Below are 21810 nucleotides of genomic sequence, written 5' to 3'. Positions count from 1 at the left end.
TTTTCTATATTTTCATTATTTTTTCCTTGAAAAAAAAATCTGGTAATTCTCTTACTATATTCAACAGTAATTGCAAAAAATAAAAAAAGTTTATCCGGCCCAGAGTTACCGCGCTTTAACTTACTCCCACTAGATGGCGCCACAATGTCAACATTCAAGCACACAAAAAAGTTACGATGCGGCACGGAAAACAGGCGCCGTAGTTGTGCTTTTTTACAGCACTCGCAACGCAACGTGCGCTGCGTATGGAAGCTTACTGAGGTCTACGTAGTGAAATTCTCAACTGACCAGGGCAGGCAAAGGTTTCTGGCTTCACGGGCACATTTGAAAAACCGCAGAGTCGGCTGTTAGCTGATGTGCAGTCGGTACGTCTTTATATGCAGAGAAAAAGATTAATAAAGTGCGTGTCGCATCTCGCTTCATAGAAATGATTGCAATGCATCCGTATTTTTGTTTGAAATAAAAGCTGGGCATCTGACATCATCGTCAGTCATTATAGCCTTACGGTAACTCGTTACGGGAGAGACGGTACGCTAAATCATCTCATGGCATGCGCCGCGCTAACCCGAAAGTCCGGCGTCCGGTAACACAGTAAACGGTAACGTAAACACGGTAACGATATGCTATAACTTTTTAATTCTCCGAGGCTAACCCCCTCCCTCCCCCCTCCCTTTCTCCATCCAACCTACGAGCCTCCACCACCACCAGCATCTAGAAGCTGCACCCACTGAACCCTTCAGAGACACCCACATCTCACGCTACCTACCACCAAACTCAACCCACCAGATGCCCAGGCAGCAGCAGAACGAAAAATGGGACGGCGAACTCAAATTATAGGACGCAATGGGAAGGCGACCAATCTTAATAGTGAAATCTACCGCCAATACTACTAGCGCAGACCTGCCGTATCACGTCGTGTGACCACCGGTGCATATTTTTTTCTTGCCCTGTGAATACATATTCTATAAAGTACCAAACACCCTACCACAAAATATGTTGGAATGCATTAATCCATCGGCGCCAAAGACGTAACCCAACAGCAGTGGGAAGCTCAGCTGTCAAGCCCAGCGTATAGATGACCAACGTAGTCTGCTCGACCGCACCTAGGAGGTCGATGGCTCCCTGGACTAGGCAGGCTGCCCACCCAGCGCGAAGATTTCTCGCCTGCTCAAACTGCATGAGGCTAAAATCGCATTACGAAACGATGACAGCCAGTAGCTGCGTTTACACGAATGCGAGAGAAGTCGATTTCAGTACCCATTTTGGAGGGAAAGAGGTTTTCGGAAGGAAAGGCTTTAGTCGTCCTGTACTCTCTTCCTCGACGTAATTGAACCTCCCGTCAAAAAAGGAACTGGAGACGGCGGCTGCGCTTCGATGGAGGCAAAACGCTGAGGGGCCCGCGTGCGGTTCAATGTCAGTCAAAATTATTCCGGAGCCCTCCACTACGGCACCTCTTTCTTCCGTTCTTCTTTCACTCCCTGCTTTATCCCTTCCCTTACGGTGCGGTTCAGGTGTCCGCCGATAGAGTGAGACAGATGCTGTGCCATTTCCTTCCCCCCAAAACAATTTTTATTTTCATTTCAATTTTTCGACTTCTTGCATTCATGTAAACGCGGCTATTGGCGGGCATTTTCCTGGATTTAGAATATCAGCGCACGTTTCGGCTGCCCATGCAATGATTGGGCACGGTGCTGTCAGCTTGGAGTTGAATAAAGGACTGTTCGCACGCGCAGGCAGCTTATGTAGTGCGAAGGAACAAAATATGAAAAGTAAAACGAGCTTTATTTTTATGTTAGATTAACACACAGCAGTTGCCGACATTTGCACAAAAGAGCAACAATTCAAGTCCCTAGCTTCAACAAACCTGGCGCAAAAAATAAATTGAAATTTTCCGAGTGGGGTTTTTTCAGTACAAAGCTCGATCGCTTCAGCTGAAGAAACTTGCGACTCACGTCGCTTTCACACTGACGCGCGGTAAAAAGGATTCCATTATATCTCGTTTCTCTTTTCGCAACACCGTCCTTTTATTGATGCAATTATTATCAAGAAGAGCAGGGATCATGGAGAGCTAGAGTACCTGAAAAAGACAAACAGGCGGAGATAATTCCGTCGAGGTGCCGTCTGCAAACGAGCGCACACCTCATTGTTTCGTCACGCAACTGTGTTGGCCACGGAAATTTGAGTTCAAGTAGGGCTACTCAGACAGATATTTTACGATAAGGTCCAAGTCGCAACATAGCAGAAACGTTCGGTCTGTCGTGAGTTCGTTATTGTCATATTGTCCGGCTTATATATGCATTTCTCTTCTATTACTGGAAGACGCGTGTTAAATGTCACTTAACACCTTGGACGGGTCTTAAGACATACAATCTGTCTCTCATGAGGGCGTTATCAACACGTATGCTCTTTGCTGTGCCTTATACACTTTCGCATTCCCAATCTCTGCTCGCGCAATGAATCTCAGAGAACAATGCCGGCTTTAACTACATGGCCAGACGCCCTTCATCTCTCGTTAGGGCGTTCTCACCGTGGTTTTAATTGCAGTGGCTAGCTTAATATTTTCATTGTGTTTTGACGAAATATGCAATAAATCTCAGATAACGCTATGGTTATAACTTCGCAGACACCATACAGGTGTCGTGAGGTTGTTATCAGAATATTTATCCTTTGGAGTGGTCAGCCCATATATGCATTTTGTTCTACTTTCATGAAAAATTCTATAAATCTCACTGCCGTCTGCAACTTCACGTACACTTATAGATCTCCCGTGAGGGAAATATGAGCTTCTTTGTCTTTTGTATCGGCCTTCTGTTTGATGCATTTCTCTTCTCTTATGAAATCTGAGACAAACAGCGGATAAAGTTCCGTGCGAAACTTTATGACACTTTCGATATTTATATGCATTTTTACGGTGCTTTTACCGCAATGAACGCTAAACTTTCGCGCCCAAGAGATGCATAGACTGTGCGCATCAGTGGTTCACGTGATAAGGCGAGCAAAGCAGTTCCGATTAACAAAATTCCCTTTTTTTCCCAGATAGTTCTTCTTGACTTCGGGGCTAAGGCTTTGTCAAAATCTCAAAAAAGATTCTTGATTTTGACTGACCTTACCAGTGAAAAAGAAAAGAGGGTTCTGGATCCAGGGCATGCCCTCTGAAGTTGAAGGGCGCTTCCCAAGCAGCACAAGTAATTGGCCCAACATAGGAACTGTATTGGCAAAGCTGGCCCTACAAAGGACCAGGATGGGACCATCCTGTTGTAATATTGGGCCGGTGACCTCTGCTGCTTGGGTTCCTCCTTTCCATTTGACACTGCTGGTGTGCACAGGACTTTCAGTCAGTTAATGAAGGTTGCTGGGCTAGCCAGACATAACCTGAGTTTCCGGAAACGTGCTTTAAGGGCACGCGTGCTTCGAAAGCCACAAGCGTTTACTTCCCGAATCGAAAACCAGTCTACGTAAATCTGCTGTACGCTGCACACATGGGGTCTATTATTCGTCACAGAGAGCGTGAATTTCTGACGTATGACACCGAGTAAAAGTTATGAGCGATTTCCACTGTGTAGAAAGCTGCGAAAATTTCTTGCCTCCGCTATGGACCGCAGTAATGTAGTTACAAGGGTTTGTCGTAGCATTTGGCAGATCAAGGACTTCCTGATGGAGCGTACTGCTGCCACAAATGCATGCAGTGACATCCATAATATCCGGTCTCGTGACTATATTTTTCACGTTTGCAAACATTTTTGTTTAAGTGGAAATATTTAGTTGTCTTTTTCTTATACGCGTCGTTATCAGAACAGAAGGGTTTTGCAACAGGCAATAAATTGAAGTCGGTCGCTTTGCCTCTGAAATTGTACAAGAAAATAATGCTCAGTCAGGGCGCATGACACAAGACATTTTTCCAGAGCCTGGGAAAGACTGCACCTTCCTGTACGAAGCAAAAGAAGACACCTTCAAAGCAACCTGTTAGTTTAGATTCTGGCAAGGGTGCCTGCCTCCATGACTTCAAAATGCTTGAAGATGTTTATATCAAATAATTTCTGTTTTTCTTGCAATATGGCTTGACGAGCAGGCCTGGCTAATGATGGAGTGCACTCAAGGCACAGTAAACGGTGCTTCTTGATTCGTTTTCTATGCGTTTCATGAATCACGAGCGGAGGATTAGTAACCTTGCAGTCTCCCAAAGAGCCTATACCTAGGAGAAAATGTGATTGCCTTTATTAAGAATCGGGTTGGAGCAGCTTGTTCTCACTTCTCTTCTCTAACGATCTCAGACGTTTCAGAGAATGAAATTCTTCCCCTGTAGAGATTGGTGACCATGGCACAACCCACTCGGCGCTCCAGATACGAAATGACCGGCGATCCTTCGTAGCGTCATCCTCAGTAGGTAAAGGTTCAGTGTACAGGAGTGAACAAAGCCAGTAGAAATTTTAAAAAATACTGCGTGTACTTTGGACAACGACAAAAAGAGGTGCACATATAAACGGGCGCTGACTTACATCAAAAGTTTTATAGCTTGGAACGAGGAAATACATAAGTGAGGCGCCAAACAACAAGAAGAAAAACACAATGATGATTCAGGCTCCTTTATACAGAGGAACAACCGAACTCATGTACAAGACAACACACCGCAAAAAAACTCTAGTTCTTTTGCAGACAGTGCTGTGGAGCGGCTGCTAACACATGAGTTTTTGTACCATACAATGTATGCGGCTTTAGTCATTTCACGCCTTACTTAAATGTGCCTCCTTCAAACCTTTGTTTTTGTGGAGCGTGGGTGGCCAGGCTTACTTCAGAAATCTCTGCAATGCATGCCGAGAGGCCCTTTCACAGTATCTCACAGGTATTGCTTTCCTATTTGGCACACGTATTGCTTGCCGCAGGATAATGAAATGGCATAGACGACACCTTCCCGAGATGCAATGAACTAATTCTGGTGCTTTGTGGCGAAAACTTGTGGAATGAGATCGGTAATAACTTTTCTATACATCATTTCAAGCTTTTCGGGAGCCGAAAAAACAACTCTGACGTGAGCTTGGTTGCCTAATTTTTTTAGTCTGTGTGAGAAATGACGAGTGTATTAAACAGCTGTTGTCTTTTCATCTCTCTTGATTGGTTCTGCCAGTTCCTCCTTTGTTGTATGTGCTTAACCTACTTTGGGCTGCTTCAGATGCAGACACGAGCAGTTGCTTGAGATATCCCGCCTTCACAAGCCGGCCGGTTTGGTGACTGAAACTATCTTGCATAGAGTGAATACAGGATTTGCTTAGCGCATTTTTATAGCATGACATAACCGCGACAGGTTTGCCAGCTTTCAATGCAACGGCGTAAGCGGAAGCAATGGCTTACTGCTTCTCGACTCGTTCGCACAACCAACAAAGGTGTTAAGAAGGCATAGTAATAAGCTAACGCGTGGAAACATTAAAGCCGCCCACAATGCATGGCCTATAGAAGTATGTGATAGCAGCCCCTGCATGTCAATGCCAGCAAAATAATTGGGGTTTCTAGCCGCAGGGAAGTGATGATGTGTTGCCTTGTACATGTGTTCGATTGTTTTTGTTTATGAACCAGCACGAATCGGTAGTATATTTTTCTTTTTGTTGGTTTGAGGCTCACAAATATATTTCCTCGTTCCCAGCAATAAAGATTTTGTTGGTTGCAAGTCAGCGCCTGACCTCGTGTGTCTCTATTTTCGTCCCTGACCAAAGTGTGTGCTCTGTACTTTTTGAAATGGCACTTCAACTCGCCCAATCATCAGTTCTAACGAGAAGGGATCAAGAAAACCGCTAGTGTCAGCGCTGTCTGACAGCGCTGCAGCTTTTTTGAGATATGCCCAGTGTGCTCACCGTGATATTCTGGCCTTCTGGCCGCGTAGTTCTGTTAAGCAAAAGTGTCTCGCATAAAGACTATGACGGGCTCAATGCATGTGATCTGTCCGCTTTTTTTTTTTTTTGAAGCGATGTTTATTGCCTCAGGTTATAAAAACTTTGAAGTGATCTGTACATTTTTGTTCACACCTATATCTTTTACCTGTTCATGCTTCTGTAACATAAGACGCATGACGCCTGGTGCGACTTTTCTGTGTGACATTAGCAAGAAATTTCAGTCCTGTTTCAAACAGTAGCAGTATTTGCAACCTTTCTGACTTGTTGAAAGTAAATCGAGCTCCTGTCCAAGCTAAGCATAGATGCAGCCGAGCAGAGCACTTCACTATTAAATCTTAGTCCAAGAATAAGTCATTGCGCCTTGCAATATCGAAGCTGTGATGCAAATCATAAGACATAGGACGAAATAAAACCGATGCAAAAGCAAAAGGTCTGGACGAGCGCTTATTCGAAAAAAAAAATTATTTCAGGCAAGCAGATGAATGAACATAGCAAGAATTCGTCGTTATTAGCCGAAGAAAACGGCCTTGTTTCGGATGGAAGAGTAAAATATATGAAAATATTAACACGCCATGAGTAATAAAACTTATACCTCTCTTCCAACATTGGTTGTAAGGAGTGGCAGTCATGGCTGGTCCTAGTCCGGCCCAAGAAAACTGGGAACACACGTGCACATACTGAAATCGTCGCGAATCTGATCAGATGCCGAGGATAGAATGCCGTGCTCCCGAGCCAACTTCGAAGCATTTGACTTTATCCTTCCAGAAAAACTTGTACGCATTTAATTAGGATGCATCAGTGGGAATAACAAGGTGGACAAATTAGAAAACGTCGTTAATCTTTATGTCTAAATGTCTACTCTAAGCAGGGAGCTAGAGTATAAGCAGAAACCATGCAGTTGAGACAGAGGACGGGGTGAAACGTTTGCAGCATGTGCTAAGAAGTCAGCGGCTCATTCGAGCTCCACGTAAACAATGAGGGAGTCCTTGGAGAAGAGTTCTTTTTTCTCAATGTACTTCCAGCTGATCTTCTCCGAAATTATTCCTTTCTGTAGCACGCCACTTTGGGGCCTCTTCAGGCACACCGCGTTCTTCTCTGGACATATCTTGAAGGGTACCTGGATGTCCCGGCCTTCCTTTGTCGGGTGGAGGATGCTGATATGGACCTGCTTGGCGAACGGCCACTCCACGAAGTCGTCCCTATCACCGACGCATAAAGTGAACAGGAACGACACAGCAGACAGCTTGCACCAGGTCTTCTCGAACTTGCATTGAAGCGTGAACGTGTAGTTGGCGAGTGTGCAGGCCCCATCGAGGGGTAGAAGCAGGTTGTCCTGGCTCTTGCGCATGGAGTCAATACCACAAAACATTAAGGTCTTGGAGGACGCTGTAAAAAGGAAATGCCACGACCAAATTCATAAATCAAATCATGCTCATGGTTTGTTGGGGCCAAATCTTAATGTTTGGCTGGATTTTAAGGCAATTACTATAGGCTTCGTACCAAAGTAAGTCTAGTTTTTCGAGAAGGATGAAGGAAGAACACAACTTTAGCTGGTGTTATTCCTAATTGCTTTGTTCTTTCCCAAGATGAATTATCACCATCCTGTTCGTGGCACAACGAGGAATTCAAACCTGAATAAGCTAGCTACTTCTAATGAATAAAAAGATAATACACGTAATAGCAAATGTTCCGTACACTGACAACATTGCTAATTTATTTAGGAAATAAAACTTACTCCAGATATAGCCAATACACACCCTCAGAGGAAAACATTTCCTGGTACCACGCTAGATAATCGAGATTTTGGATATGCTTCAATCTCGGACCCCCTGTGGTTCACAAATGTTAAAAAGTACACTGCCAAGGCTGCTTAACACCCTCCATAACGAAGGTATTGACACCATACCATACCTCATTGCCCACTAATAGTATATTGGCTTCAAAATATTCTAGACTATCGTCTGCGTCGAATGTATCAAGCGCTACATATGAACTTTTCTGCACATTTAAAATACATGGTTTTCTACTGCATTTCTTATTTTTATTTTCCCATTTACTAATTCTTTTGCTTATGATATTTTCTCGTAATGTGTTTTATCCTGTTCACGCCACCCGGTTTGTGACTTGTGTATTGTTTTCGTTTTGATTTGATTTTGCGTTTCACTTGTATATCATGTGACTATGTGCCTCTGTTCCTATGTCGACGGGGTTTGAGGGCTGAGAAGCCGCTTGTTTACGGCCGCTTGCTTACCTGTACCTCCTCAATCCTGGACTATGAAATGGAAACAATAAATATACAAAGAATGAAAGCTACAGTTTCTCGATTTTGTCTTGCGAGACTAGTTTTTTATTTTAAAGTAAGTGTCATTTCTCCACTTAAACGTCTTGGTCCTTTGCAGCCGAAATGACTGGAAAAAACGTTTCAATTGATATACGTGTACATTGTACGTCATTCCCGGGATAGAGCTGTCAGTAGGCGAGCGACACGCAGGGAGTGACTGGTAACCTAACCACCGTGCAGGCGTGATAATGCAAGTTCTTTGTGTCCTTGATTGTGCATTGTCTAAGACGGATCCAAACAGCGGTCCAATTGACAAGGCGCATGCTAGAAAACGGTTGAGACTTGACACATGCAGTATCAGGCTGCAGTCTTTCAGATATATATGACACTAACATAGAGCCCAAAGAGATACAGGCGTATTGAAAGACCTCGACACGAAAGCTGTTGCCTATCGCCTGTGCCTGTTCACTCTGAACATTGTTGCTGTTCCGTTACCAATGAATACTGACTAGCTGAAATTTATAAGTCGCTTCCGGATACATTACTTTGTGATTTATCGTTAGAGGCGACTATAAGTGGAAACTAAAGTGGAATATGGTTGAGGTGTGGTTGCTATCCACGGCTGCACTCGGATTGTGAGCTTAAGTGTACAATTTGCAAGCGTAACGACCTCAACAGAGCCACTTAAGTCTGTTAGTGTACAAGGTCGCTTCGTGCCAAAATTTTTGGCATCACAATGACCGTTTGGCTTGAAATAAATTCATCAGGAATCAGCAGGACAGGGGTGTGCAGTTTTGGGCGAAATTTTGTTCTGAGATATGTATTTCTGAACGTATCGGTAAAACCATGTAGTGCACTAAAGCGCGCAAAAGGAGAAGCTTACAAGCATGTGGCAAACGTTAGAACGAAAACAAGCTGAACGCTTGAATCCTAAATAAGTGGACAGATGTGTTTAGTTTCCGTAAGATACTTCGAAATTGCCGCTGCAGTTGTGAGTGTTCAGTGCGTATCTCTGTAGGTTTACTATAACAGTCACAACTACGGAGTGTGAGCGCATGAACCGCTTCACAAGTCAGAACTTGGAGCGCGTTGGATGAATAGTCATTGGGTATCAACGTGGTGGCGCAGCGGCTTACTGGTCCCTCCAGTTAACTCATAATTACTTATGAATATATTCCCTTCCAGTTACGTGGTGTCAATAGTGCAGGCGGCGGACAGGTAAACTGGCTGAAAAAGGCTAAGCTTGGTCACAGCTCCTGTAATATATTTCACGAAGCTCTAGACATATCTACATGAGGGTAATAAACCCTAAAACTCCACTTTGGCCATTTGTCATAGCACGCTTTGATGTCGCGTAAGAGCAAGGGTGCGCACCTGCTGCCGAGTTGCGCCTACTGCTGTGCTGTGACGCTTCAGGTGAACTTCCTTTCGGATCCAGCACTTCGAGGAGGTCTTCCACCGAGCTGGCCTTTTTCTGCAGCGAGCCCAGCCTCATGTCGACCCTGGGGGTGCCTTCCACCGCGTTTTTGAGGCCGTGCTGAATGTCCCTCAACGTTGTGGCCAGGCGACCGGCATCGGCAGCGTCGACAGTCACCTTGCCATTCGGTGCAGAATCGGCGGGACTGCAGAGTTGTTAAGAGAAAATCAGAACAACATGCGTGCATTAATACTGTACCCTAGACATGTAACTTACTGGCATAAAAAAGTGTTTCAGCGAAGTAGGACGACAGGCTAATATAGTCGGTGTAAACCGGGTATACCGGGGTTGGGCTCGAAAACTCATTTTAACGCGACAGCGTTAAAGAGCTCGTGTTGCAGAAAAGCCGGTGTCGGCATCGGCTTCGGCGGCGTTGGCCGTGAGCGAAAAATCGTCCTCTCCCCTCCTCCTCCGCGAAATGTAGCCCCTGCCCCAACAGATAGCGCGCGACGGCAGCGCCTCCCGCTCGTCTCGTTCGGGCGCAGTGGGACCGTGCGGAAACGCAGGAATCACGCGGTGAGCGGCGAACAACGCAGCGCCCACCCAAAGCGCGTTCACCACGAAGCTTGCGGCTTGCTGCCCGTTCGTTCGGCGCGGAATTTGTGCTGGCGTTCGTGGCATCGGGTTTGTCGAGAACGATGTGTCACGTTCCACTCTTAAAAGCGAAGCTTAAGCTTCTTCCAATTTTTTTTTTGACTACGCATAGAAACTGAAGCGCCTCTTTTGAACGCTGTTAATGACTAACACGTTCCTGCGATAGGAATACACTCCCACAATGCTTATATTTTTGCTTTGTTTTATTAATTAAGCAAACATTAGATGGTGGCTATATCCCCGCTCTTGCCCTATTTCGTCATTAATGGGCCACAGAAAAGGGTGTTTGAGCTTGGCTTTAAAATGTTTGCACAATACAGACCACCGAGCGCTCATACCGCGTACGAGACATCAAAAGCGAGCGGGAAATTTACAACAAATTTAGAAATATACCCGCTTTCGCACCTCGCGGCGACGCGCGGTGCCGGGCTTTTGCATGCGTGAAAACTTGGCAGACGACGTCACGCCTTGCAAATGACGTCAGCAGCCGGGGGTAATCATTGGTTCACAGCGCCAAATTCTTTCAGACGTCACGCGCCACCGCGGCCGCGGCCACTCCGCGCGCTCCACAGCCTTCGGAGGTAGGGTAGGGGCCGAGTGAGGGGAGCCGGCGGAGGAGCGCCGCCTATTTTGCATGCGAGAGGAGACGGAAAGGAGGGAAGATGCGGAAGTTCAAATTTTGTGTGCATATAACTGAGGTTCCACAGAACGCAATAAAATAATTCTTGCGGGGAGATAATTATGAACCGTCGTCTTTTAACATCCCAGAGATTTCGCACCTTTATTGAGACCCCCTTTGTGTGTCCCGTTAAGAAGTGAGATTCCTTTCATGACACAACGATGTGGTTACAACAAAATGTGCTCTGCGAGCTTTTATATTCCAAGCTACCATGGATGTTGACTAGACGTCCACAGGTATTGTGTTGTTGCTACACTAACGTGGTAAAAATGCGCAAATAGAAACGAGTAGGAGAACTTGAAAGGCGGGCAAGGAAAGTCAGTCATCTCACCGTGACTTCTCATCGGCGGTGCAATTAACGTAGTGCTCGACCAGGTCCTTGCGGAGCACACTTCCCCGGCACTTGGAGCAGCTCACCGTCCCGTAGACGCAGTGGGCGATGAAGTGCTCCTCCAGCGAGGACAGTTTTCCGACGAAGGGGCAGCCGGCGGCGCCGCTCCCGGCGTCGTTGAGGCAGTGCACGTGGCGTTCGCCTAGCTCGCGCCGAGTGAACGGCATCTCCTGAACGTCTTCGGCGACGAACGTGGTGCCATCTATGGGACACTGGAGTCCCCTGTCGGCCGCCTGGTCTTTGCAAGTCTCGCACAGGACATGCGTGCAGGGCAGCAGCTTCCCCACCGAGGCGACGACTCCGCAAAGCCGGCACACTCGAATCTTGGGCATCGGCTCCACGAACCGTAAGGTGCGCCATTCGAGAAACTCGCCGAATCCGGTGAGTGTGTAGCGGCAGTCTGTCTCCGCCGTCGGTGCCATGTTCTCGAAGAAAACTCTGTTGCCTGCACAGCCAGAGGAAGAGAGATAGAGGCTTTCATGACCACGGAAGGCATTGCTTTGACCGGTAACTTGTATGGAGCCGAAAATTATATTTTTCGTGCCGAATGCGACTGCAGCGCTAAGACAAATACAGTAGTGAGCGGAGGACGAGAGTTTTGGAACACTACCTGCCATCGCATAGCTAGAGGTTGGAGCGTCTGGGTTCTAGCGAAGGTACCTGCGGGGCGCACCACTCATGTGGGTAGAACCCCCCTCCCCTCTGTAATGGGAAAAGAGAGGGGGGCTTGAATTATGTTCTATATAGACTCGCCTTTCCTTCCACAGCACACAAGTGACTTGTCGTGAACTTTGTCTCTTTTCTTGCTCCTTATGGGAAGAAACGTCCACGCGTCTATACATGAGAGGTTTTGCATCTAGAAAGTCATAGTCGAATCTGATCACAATATGTCCATTCGTTGTGGGCGCCGTGTAGAATTATTGATAGATTGAAACTGTCAATAGGTAATAACGGACCCAAAGAAGGATTTCTGGCTGGAAACGTGAACAGAAGCCTAACAACACGCTGGTCTCCGATTGACTGCACTTGCGAAAACTATATATAAATGCATAGATGCGACTGGAGTGCTCACGAAACACGATAATTCACGCAAGGTCGCTCCTCAAAAACATGCCCAAAATAATTGAGCTCTGCCTTGAAATTGAGGAGTCGAACCAAAATGCGCTCGATTAACACTGTAATCAGAAGGAAAGCCCAACATGCGATAAAATGGATATGTGTGCTTTTAAAAACGAGCTTACAGATTTTGTACCTTGGGCGAGAAGAGGCTCAACACTGCTGAAGCGCCAGCCACCACGCATTTATATTCCTCCTTCGGAAGCAGCGCCCACCATCCACCCACCTTCTGCACCCTCCGCCCACTTCCCCCTCACAGCTCACAGCAAAAGAGTGGGAGCACCCACCCAACTCTTCACACGGCTCTCCCAAGCGTCACCAAGCCCCCACCCATTCCAATACACCCTCCACCCAAATCCATTCTCCGGAAGCCTACCCCGCATGTTAGTGAAAAAGAGACAGCGAAATCAAGTTCAAAGAATGCAGTTGATAGGCGATCGAGGTATAGGTTATCCACGTAAAAGCGAAATACCGCAAACGCCGAGTGCTGCATCCCATCCTTTGACCACCTATTGGTGATTTTAATGCGGCAGCACTAAGCTGGTCACGAAAGGGAAAACTCTTCGGCGTCTGAGCCTGTGTGAGGTCTTCACCTGCCAAGGGTGGCAGATGGTGTTTAGAGGTATTTGCCTATTCTCACAAACCACCTGCTAACCTTTACCTTCTCGTCTCCTCTTCTTCAGTTGTAGGTGAGAGGAGAAAGACGCCGGACTAACAATGACTCAGCAAGAATGAAGGTGGCTAAGTAAACTCAGACAACAGCAGACGGACGTGCAAATTAGACAGCCTGTCCAAGTGCTGTCCCTCCGGATACGACGCTTCCGGTATCAAGTGCTTTTCCGGATTGCCTTGAAGAAACAACCTTGGTCTCAGAAGCCCCGGTTCTTAGACGTGTCACTGAACGTACCTGTATGAGCACTCATGGATGTCTATCAATGTGACCCGCTTTGCGTGGTTATCACTGCCTGAGTTTACAAACAACCTGCGATAACAAAATGGGGAGAGAGAAAAGGAAGCGCTGGACGAAAGGCGAAAAGGCGAATTCTTACCACAACATCTGGTCGGCGTGCCATAAAGACCGCCTCGCAAAGATTTATCTGTGCAAAAATGAGGCTTGTGGCAGCCAAAAAAACAATTTAAATAAAAAAAACAATTAGATTTAGAATATACTGCTTTGTTATCACGAAATTGTTTAGCCAGTCTTGTTCCCCTCGTTATGGGCTAAGCTATGGTCTGGTCCTTGGAGATTACTGCACTGGATTATCAGAGGAATACTGGTAAGCATTCGACAATGAGTATAAATTGATCTCTAATTCGCTCTCAACCTCATTACGGCTTAATGTAAATTTTTAGATTGCATATATAACAGCGAAACACAGCGTAGGTATTAAGAGCCTTTTTCCACTAATGACTTTTAATGAATCTCAGGTTCAAAAATACAGTTGAGTGAAAGAAAGCAAGCAGAAAGTAAGGAGTACGCATTTCTCTATATATAGAGGTAAATGTTACCCAATTAGCAAATGAAAACAACTTATTCAGAATTGAGTCCACTTGCTCCTCGGGAAGCTTGATTACAAGTGATACGAGAAGATTATTTTGCTGCCAAAGCACTACATAACACGGCGCCAACCAAGAATCTTGTGTGAAGCCTTGCAGTAACTGATTAATTCGGAGAAGCGCCCCGCGAGCTGCGGCAAATGGGAAGAAGTTCGGAAAGTTCTGGGGAGGGTCGCTCCATGTCTAGCCAATGGGAGGGAGACCTTGAGGTTGAACTTGGCCAAACCAGAAATAAAATAAATATTGACGCGACAGTGTTACGACCCGCGGCATTTCACAAAGATCAACTTCTCTGGCCATTGCATCAGAGTACTACGATAACACATCGTTCTACATTGCAACACACTCGCCCTGTGCATTGCATATCGTCGTCTTCATCGACTTCCATGTGCGGCACGAACAGATCAGGTCAGCTTAACCTCGATCAGTGCTTAACCTGAGTCTAATATCGTCGCCAGAAGGGCAGTGGACCCAGCAATGAGCCAACCAGACTAAACGCATGCTTTCGCACATGTACTCGGTTAACCTACGTTAAAAGCCTACCACTTTTTTCGAATTCTGCAGCTGGACGGTAGACATTAGTATGATTTCTCTTCTGCAGTCAAATTCATCACTATTTCGTGTACACCATTTTGTCTTCAATGTAAGGTAGACCGCTGTGGTAATTATAACTTTGTGTCCACTTGGGTACTCACAAGACTCCTTGGGAACTATGCGGATCAAGATCAGGGGCGGAACTCTCCAAGGACGAGCGCAAGCCCCAAAGATGCCAGTGCCGCTGTGGCGTGCGGGTGCAGTCTCTACTCGGACGGCCCGGCCAGGGGCGTCAATCTTAAGCTGGGATGTCAAGGAGGTTAAGGATGCTAGTGAGTAGGGAGTGCTCGCAGCTTGTGCTTGACTACGGTGAACCCCTGGGCAGGGAAGTTAAATAGAGTGGCTTATCTTATGCACGTGACTCGGTATTGACGCAGTTGCATTTATCAAATACCTGGAGGTGGCGAGAAGGACGATGAAACGGAGAGAAGGAGAAGCAGGCTTTGGGATTTCGTGGGAAACAAAATGAAGTACAAATTGTGCCCTTTGCGACGACATGATAAGTTGCGATATCGAACGCGGGTCATAAGGTAAGTGTCAAGTTTGCTGTGCCTAGGATGTTGCGATAAACGGTGCGTGCGAACCTCGGCCACGGATAAGTGAGCGCAACTGATTTGGATCAATCCTCTTTTCTTTCGGGCGTGTTAAGATTAAAGTCGTATCATTGGGCCTTGGACGGCTGCAGGCTCGATATAAGAAACGGGCCGGATCAAGTAACGCGACGAATGCGGCCCAGCGTCGATGCTTGGACGCGCTTGCGTCGAATGGTGGTTGCAGGGAAGTCTTAAAGGACGGCAGAAAAATCTGGGGCCTAAATTGCAAAGCACTTACTGGCAAGCGCCTTTCTTGAGTTTTAGAAATGTTTGCCTGACTTTTATTCTTGGCGTTGTTGATGGACAATCCAAAATAGGTTGTATAAGCCTTTTTTTCTTCTCTTAAACTTGCCCTGACTTACATGTGTGGAGAAGTGTATTTGGAGCGCATGCCGGCTGTCTGGGCCTCAAGTTTACAGTTTCACTTTTTTATATCAATATAGTTTATAAAATAGTACTGCTGCGGTGGGTCAGTGGTTATGGGACTCGGCTGCCGTCCCGAAAGACGCGGGCTCGATCCCTGCCGCGGCTGTCGAAGGTCGATGGAGGCGAAATTCTAGAAGCCCGTGTATCGTGCGATGTCACTGCGCATTAAAGAATCCCAAGTGGTCCAAATTTCCGGAGCCCTTCACTACGGCGCCCCTCATAGCCTGAGTCACTTTGGGACGTTATAACCCATAGACATAAAACAAAGTTATATAAAAAAGTGTAGTTATAAGTAGCAGCTATTCCTCACTCATTTATTTATGATAAGGTTTGCTCAAAAAGAGATTTTAGAACTCCCGTATTTTGAAATATATGCTAATAATGGGCGAAATAACATTTGATCGCATATGAGAGTAAATTCAGAGAAGTCTGTAAGAGGGGGCTGCAGCTCAGCACAGCCTAGGTTCTGGCTGCGAGCGAGCTTCACACCTCTGGATCTTGTTCTTTCATATACACTGTCAGAGAACAGTAGAGAACTAGAGAGAACGGTAAGGTGACTCTGGGGCCTAACTAAATATAGGAATCAATGTCATAGCCTGATCGGCGCACATTGAGACCGTTTGCGCCAAAACATACAAAATGTAGGCGACTTACGCAGCGAATCAAGATATTTCTCAAATGACGCCCACAAACTAGCTTCTGGTAATGTGTAACGAGAAGTCGCACGACCTGAGTGGCCACTCTATAAAACATATGTAACCTACTTGCTAGAGCTAATCCGGAATGAGGATGCTCGGTTAATCCAGCTTGCATTCGAGCATGACACCAATCAAACGTGATATTTTACTCCAATAGTCAGACATGCAGCGCAGTATCTCTAGTTCACCTCTTTCTTACATATTTCCATAACCCAAGGCGACATCGTTTTACGGTCGAGCAACATTTCAGCATGTCCAGGTGACTTAACAACACTTTCTGTTTTAACCTCAGCTTCCACAAAACGGGAGCCTTCATTTCATTGACCATATCTGGTCTATATCTAATCACAAATCATCTCACTGAAAATAGCTGATACATCTAAAAGATAACTGAGCAGTTTTATCCGATGTTTACTCTCCGATCTTCGCGTTTTCTTTTAATATTTAGCTGTTTTCGTTCAAGAGCTTGGTGACAACCTGCACTTCTGAGTATTCTTTAACGATATATTCCATTCACAACTAATATTTTTGTTTTGAACCTATATGTTGTTCTTGCGTTTTTGGGTTCGCTATTAACATGTATTTCTATTACTAAACGCCCTAACGGGCTTGCACAATATTATAATCATTCGAAATGCGAGTTGAGTTACGGCAGAAGCGGGTTCCAAATTTATGGATGGGCCTCTGTACTCCGTGCATAATAAGGATTCGGTAGAGACACATGAGACTGCTTAGGTGTGGGAATTTAAAACCATTACTGTGAAGGGGTGCATTGTTTACGCGCAATGTCTGTACATACATGGAGGTTCTTTTCTACTAGTTTGTGTGCTTGCGTGTTAGCTGTGCACTAAACCACGATCGTTCGCACTCTCTCGCTGCACGGCGTTGATGTTGGTTGAGCTTGCATGTTGTGAAGGCAAGACGTAAACGTTCGGTTGTTTGAGGCAACCCCCCCCCCCCCCCCTTACACAGGCGCATATGACACCACCTGGAACACTGTAGGACTAACGGTTGAGTCACAATTTTGATACGAAAGCTTTGGACGGCGTCAAATTGATAGTGCGCGCGCATTCTCAACTGTACTGAGGGCCAACCTGCAACCGTCTCAGATTCATCGAAGCCGCCAGAACAAGTATGCTACCCACATAAATCCAACGGAACATCAAAGGGACTCCCCATGCAAGGCGCATGGGTTCTGTTGGGAGCCATTCTGCTGCAACAATGCACTCCACTGCGCTGCCCGAAGGCTTATGTTTTCTCCACGAATCGTTTGAGACTTCAAGTTGATCCCGTATATTATGCGGATGACTATAGTGCGGAACATATGAAATCCGTGCGGACTATTCAGGCTACAAATGGAAAGGTTTGTCCGCACGTGCGGAGTGACCGCGCGGAAAACATTTCAGCTTGTTTTCCATATCATAAGGATTAGTATTAAGGGTGGTTAAACTTTATAAAAATTCAAAAAGGAAGGAAACGATGTAGGCGGCTACGTCGAGTGCTATGTAAAACGTTATGCACCCGAGCTGCAGCAGGCGCAAATAAAGGTGCAGGGAGAACACTGCACAAATGGCAGAGGGGAGCGATAGCGAGGCAGGATCATAAAGGTTCCGCCTTTGAGTGATTCTAATGCGCGACTCATACGAGGCGGAATAATGGTCGCCTTAAGGTTACTCGTCTCTGAACCCAAGCTACTTCGCATCCGGCCACCAACGTTAGTTAATAGATATACTCATAAGGAGCTTATCATTGGAAGTGGTGAAATGTTCCATAAAACCGAGGCCACAGGGGCCGTGCAGTTTGGAGGGCGGTGCTGATGGATAAAAAGTAGGTTTCACTCTTTGACAGATGACTGTGTTGTGTGTTTTCGTGAAAGATCTATTTGCAGACATGTATTTACTTAAAGTGGCTTTAGATAATTGACAGACTCATAGGATGGGGTCGAGGTATAACTATATCTGTAGATTTTTTTGCTCCGTATTGACTGACTGTCGAGTTTCTGGGAGTTCCTTACACTGCGTCGTAAGATCACATTTATTTGCTATGGGATAACACGTGAAAAAGGAACTATTTTCATTGAAAGCAGAGCACGAGAAAAAAAGAACAGCAAAAAAACTGGAAGGGTCACTTAAGCTCCGCATTAATGGTATGACGCGATAGCGTAATCTCATATATGCAGAATAGGTCATTCTCTAGTTTACATTCATAGATCCCTGAGAGTCCTCATAAGGCCTCTCCTGGCGCAGTTGTGCATCGGTTAAGTGATGCGCCACCGCCCTGCGATGGCAAGTGCCACCAGCGGTGGGGCTTGCGATACCCAGGTTGCTCTTTTCGAGCTACCAATCATTAATAAGACTGACACCTGCCACGGTACGCAGGTTTTTATTGCACCGCAACGTCACGTGACCCAGGTGGCCCGCTTACCTTCTAGGTTGCTCTTTGGGGATCACCTGCCAGAGCCATGCCCGTGATATTCGGCTAACAACACCAACACCAGATTTTCTGGAGAGCGAGGCTTTTAACGCTGTAGCGTAATTCAAAGGAACAAAAAAGAAGCATGACATGTCGTCTTTCACCAGTGGGTACCCGTGGACAACACTCCCTTTGTAATGTCAGACTGCACGCTGCATCGTGAATTGAGGACATCTTTTTGCGATCATGTTGGTCTTCCTGGCATAGCCCACCACAGCACTGTCAGATTGCTTTGCAGCATTACGGGTGTGCTTTGTATGTAGCATCCCACGTAGCGTAACCATGCTGCTCAGCATCCGCATGCCTGGGCTCTGGAGGATGCGGGTGGTTATTTTCCGCCTTGATTTTAAATCTCTGACCACGGTTTAACATATATGACGCTTCGAGTTGATTAATTCGGCGTCGCCTCACCGTCTGCTAGCCCCCCTGCTCAGATTAGGCAGCAAATGCTTTGCCGTAAGGTGGAACCTGGGTTGAGCCCCGGGCATGAGGAATTTTTTTTTTTCAGTGGTGGAATTCTCCGCAAATATGCAAAGCTTTTTTTTTTAGCCATATGGGTACCCACTCAGTGTAAATGCTAATGAGCACATAATCTCTTCGTTTGACATTGTCACCTTCAAAAGACTGGACTGACAGCGCAACATGGAAGTACGCCAAAGAGGGCGTCGAATTATTTGTAGCAATTGACTTCACTCGGAAGGGGAGCTGCTTGCGCACGCCCGGATCTCTGTTTGCGAAGGAACTTCGGATAAGATAGCGGGCAGATAGGAGGGCCACAAAATGATAAACGAAGAGCGCTCTTCAGGTGGAATCCGACCCTTACACTTGAGCCACGACTATACTCGGACATTGTCTTTGAGGCCTGGATCAGCGTAGGTGAGGCTTGATCATGAGATCGGTCTCGAGTGCTGTCTGATATATCGGCGGCCTTTTAAGGACGGCATATTCTTGCATCTGCCGTGTGAAAGCATGGTGATTAAGGTAACGCCCCCTTCTTATCACTGTCACCGGTGCCCTTTCAGGCAATAGATAGTAGAGGCGCACGGTCAGTAAGCGTATCCTCGGCACACGCTTGGAAGAACGTGCTGAACGAAAAGCTAAACTACAGGTGACGGCGCAAGCAATACTCGTTTCTGTTCGCAATATTCGGCCTATAGCGGCGTGGAGGCGGCGATACAAAGCAAATCGTGTGATGCATAACGAATTCACATCAGTTCCCAACGTGGAGGGCATTTGAAAAATTGCTTTATGTGAAACTAAATTTGGTTTAGAACATTCACATGAGATCGAGCAGATTTTAATCAACAGCTCTAATAATTACACGTTAGCTTCCACACGAGCTCTACCAAACGACCACAATGAAAGGTCATTCATATTTGTAAAAGAATTTAATTCTGTTTCCAGAACATTGCTTTGTCAAAAACGTAAGGGAATGCTCGTGAGCGCACCTGGACTAAATACTGGGCAGCGGTCACTACATCATCAATTCCACAGTATCCACCCCGATAATGAAAAACTTCAATCTTCCAAATTGTATCCACATACTGGGAGGGGTATAGGCAGTATCTCCCACTCGAGAATGGTATAACGGGAATTGCGGGATGGATGCAGTAGCTCCGCGACGTCCATACCGAAACCATCCAAACAATTCAGCGCACGGTCAAAACGGCAGAAGTAGAACTCCGGCTCTTACGCCTGTTGGAATCCCATGAACGCCTCTTCAAAAGGTCGAAGACAGTGCTTGAGCCGGAAACTACATCTCCGAATCGAACGGATAACGGGAAAGCAAGACGTGTTGCGCGGCCGAGCTGACGCAGCAAAATTGGGTCCAGTTTTGCACCTCGCTCAACGGCACCCTGTGCACGGCGCTGACGTGAGCCATTTTGCGTTGCCTGAACGAGCTCTATAAGGCCAAGTAGTCAAACAGTCGCAGGTTTCAAGAAATAGCTCACAAATTCCCCGTAAACGATCAAGGCCCCACGCACGCCCTATAAGCCATATACCTGGGTAGTGACCTCGCACGACCGTGACTCCTAAATTATGAAGGGGAACCAAGACCCGACCCGCCGCGGTGGCTCAGTGAGTAGTGCGCTCGGCTACTGATCCGGAGTACCCGAGTCCGAACCCGACCGCGGCGGCCACGTTTCGATGGAGGCGAATCAAAGGCGCCCGTGTGCTGCGCGATGTAAGTGCACGTTAAAGATCCCCAGGTGGTCGAAATTATTCCGGAATTCTCCACTACGCCGCCCATTTCTTCCTTTCTTCTCTCAGTTCCTCCTTTATCACTTCCAGTACGGCGCGGTTCAGGTGTCTGCCGAGATGTGAGACAGATAATGCGCCATTTCCTTTCCCCCCAAACCAACTTTCATTTCCAATTTCCAAAAAAGAAATAGAAGCTTCGATGATGCAGGAAGAAGTGACGCCGTGGCGTGAGCCTCACAGCCCAACTTCGTTCCTGAGGCCGACAAACTAACCAAGGCTATGATTCGAAACTTGAGCCCGATGCACTTCCACAACATTACCGAATACCTGAATGAATAAATATCTCTGGAGCAAGGGCTACGCACAGAGGGTGTGGAAACATGCGGAAATCGTGACCTCTCTGTCTCTCAATCCAGCGTCGTCGCTGTGTGTTCCGGCCGCCAGCTTGCGTCGGTGGCCGGTGTTCGAACTGTGGTCGTGATCCTTTGATCGGGTGTACTGCGGCTGGCGGACGCCTCAACGTGGTGAGCCAGCCACCTACAAAGGCTTTTGCCTTTGGTTTGTCCGTGAGGGGGCTAGTCCGGAGGATGTCGTCGATGCGACAGCCTCCGTAGTTGAATTGGAAGAAGGTTACTGTGTCCAGCACTTCGGTGGACGCAATTACCAAGTAACCATGAAGAGTTAAGATGCCATGGCTGCAATCGTTGATGTGTCCTGCATCGCCATCGGCAAGGAACGCGTCGCCATCGTTCCGCTGAGCCCGCAGGTGACACAGGTGACTGTTCTTTTTCTGCCTGCCAGAGTACCAAGTGATGCTCTTGCCAAGGCTCTTTCCCCTTATGGCAAGG

The 21810-nt window shown here is 46.6% G+C and overlaps 1 protein-coding gene across 1 annotated transcript; it reads right to left on the bottom strand.

Moving 5' to 3' along the window:
• Positions 1 to 6619: 6619 nt before the first annotated feature.
• Positions 6620 to 14885, bottom strand: LOC144106156 (uncharacterized). The gene is made up of 4 exons (XM_077638896.1): positions 14673 to 14885; positions 11245 to 11749; positions 9538 to 9785; positions 6620 to 7268 (listed from the first exon to the last, which is right to left on the bottom strand). The coding sequence occupies exons 2-4, from the start codon at positions 11724 to 11726 to the stop codon at positions 6835 to 6837; spliced, it is 1164 nt and encodes a 387-aa protein (XP_077495022.1). The 5' UTR covers positions 11727 to 11749; positions 14673 to 14885; the 3' UTR covers positions 6620 to 6834.
• Between the last annotated feature and the right edge of the window lie 6925 nt (positions 14886 to 21810).

The sequence above is a fragment of the Amblyomma americanum genome, chromosome 10 (assembly GCF_052857255.1).
Source record: "Amblyomma americanum isolate KBUSLIRL-KWMA chromosome 10, ASM5285725v1, whole genome shotgun sequence".
Lineage (NCBI taxonomy): Eukaryota > Metazoa > Arthropoda > Arachnida > Ixodida > Ixodidae > Amblyomma > Amblyomma americanum.
The sequence above is the reverse complement of the archived record's forward strand: the minus strand, read 5'-3'. Positions and strand labels throughout refer to the sequence as shown.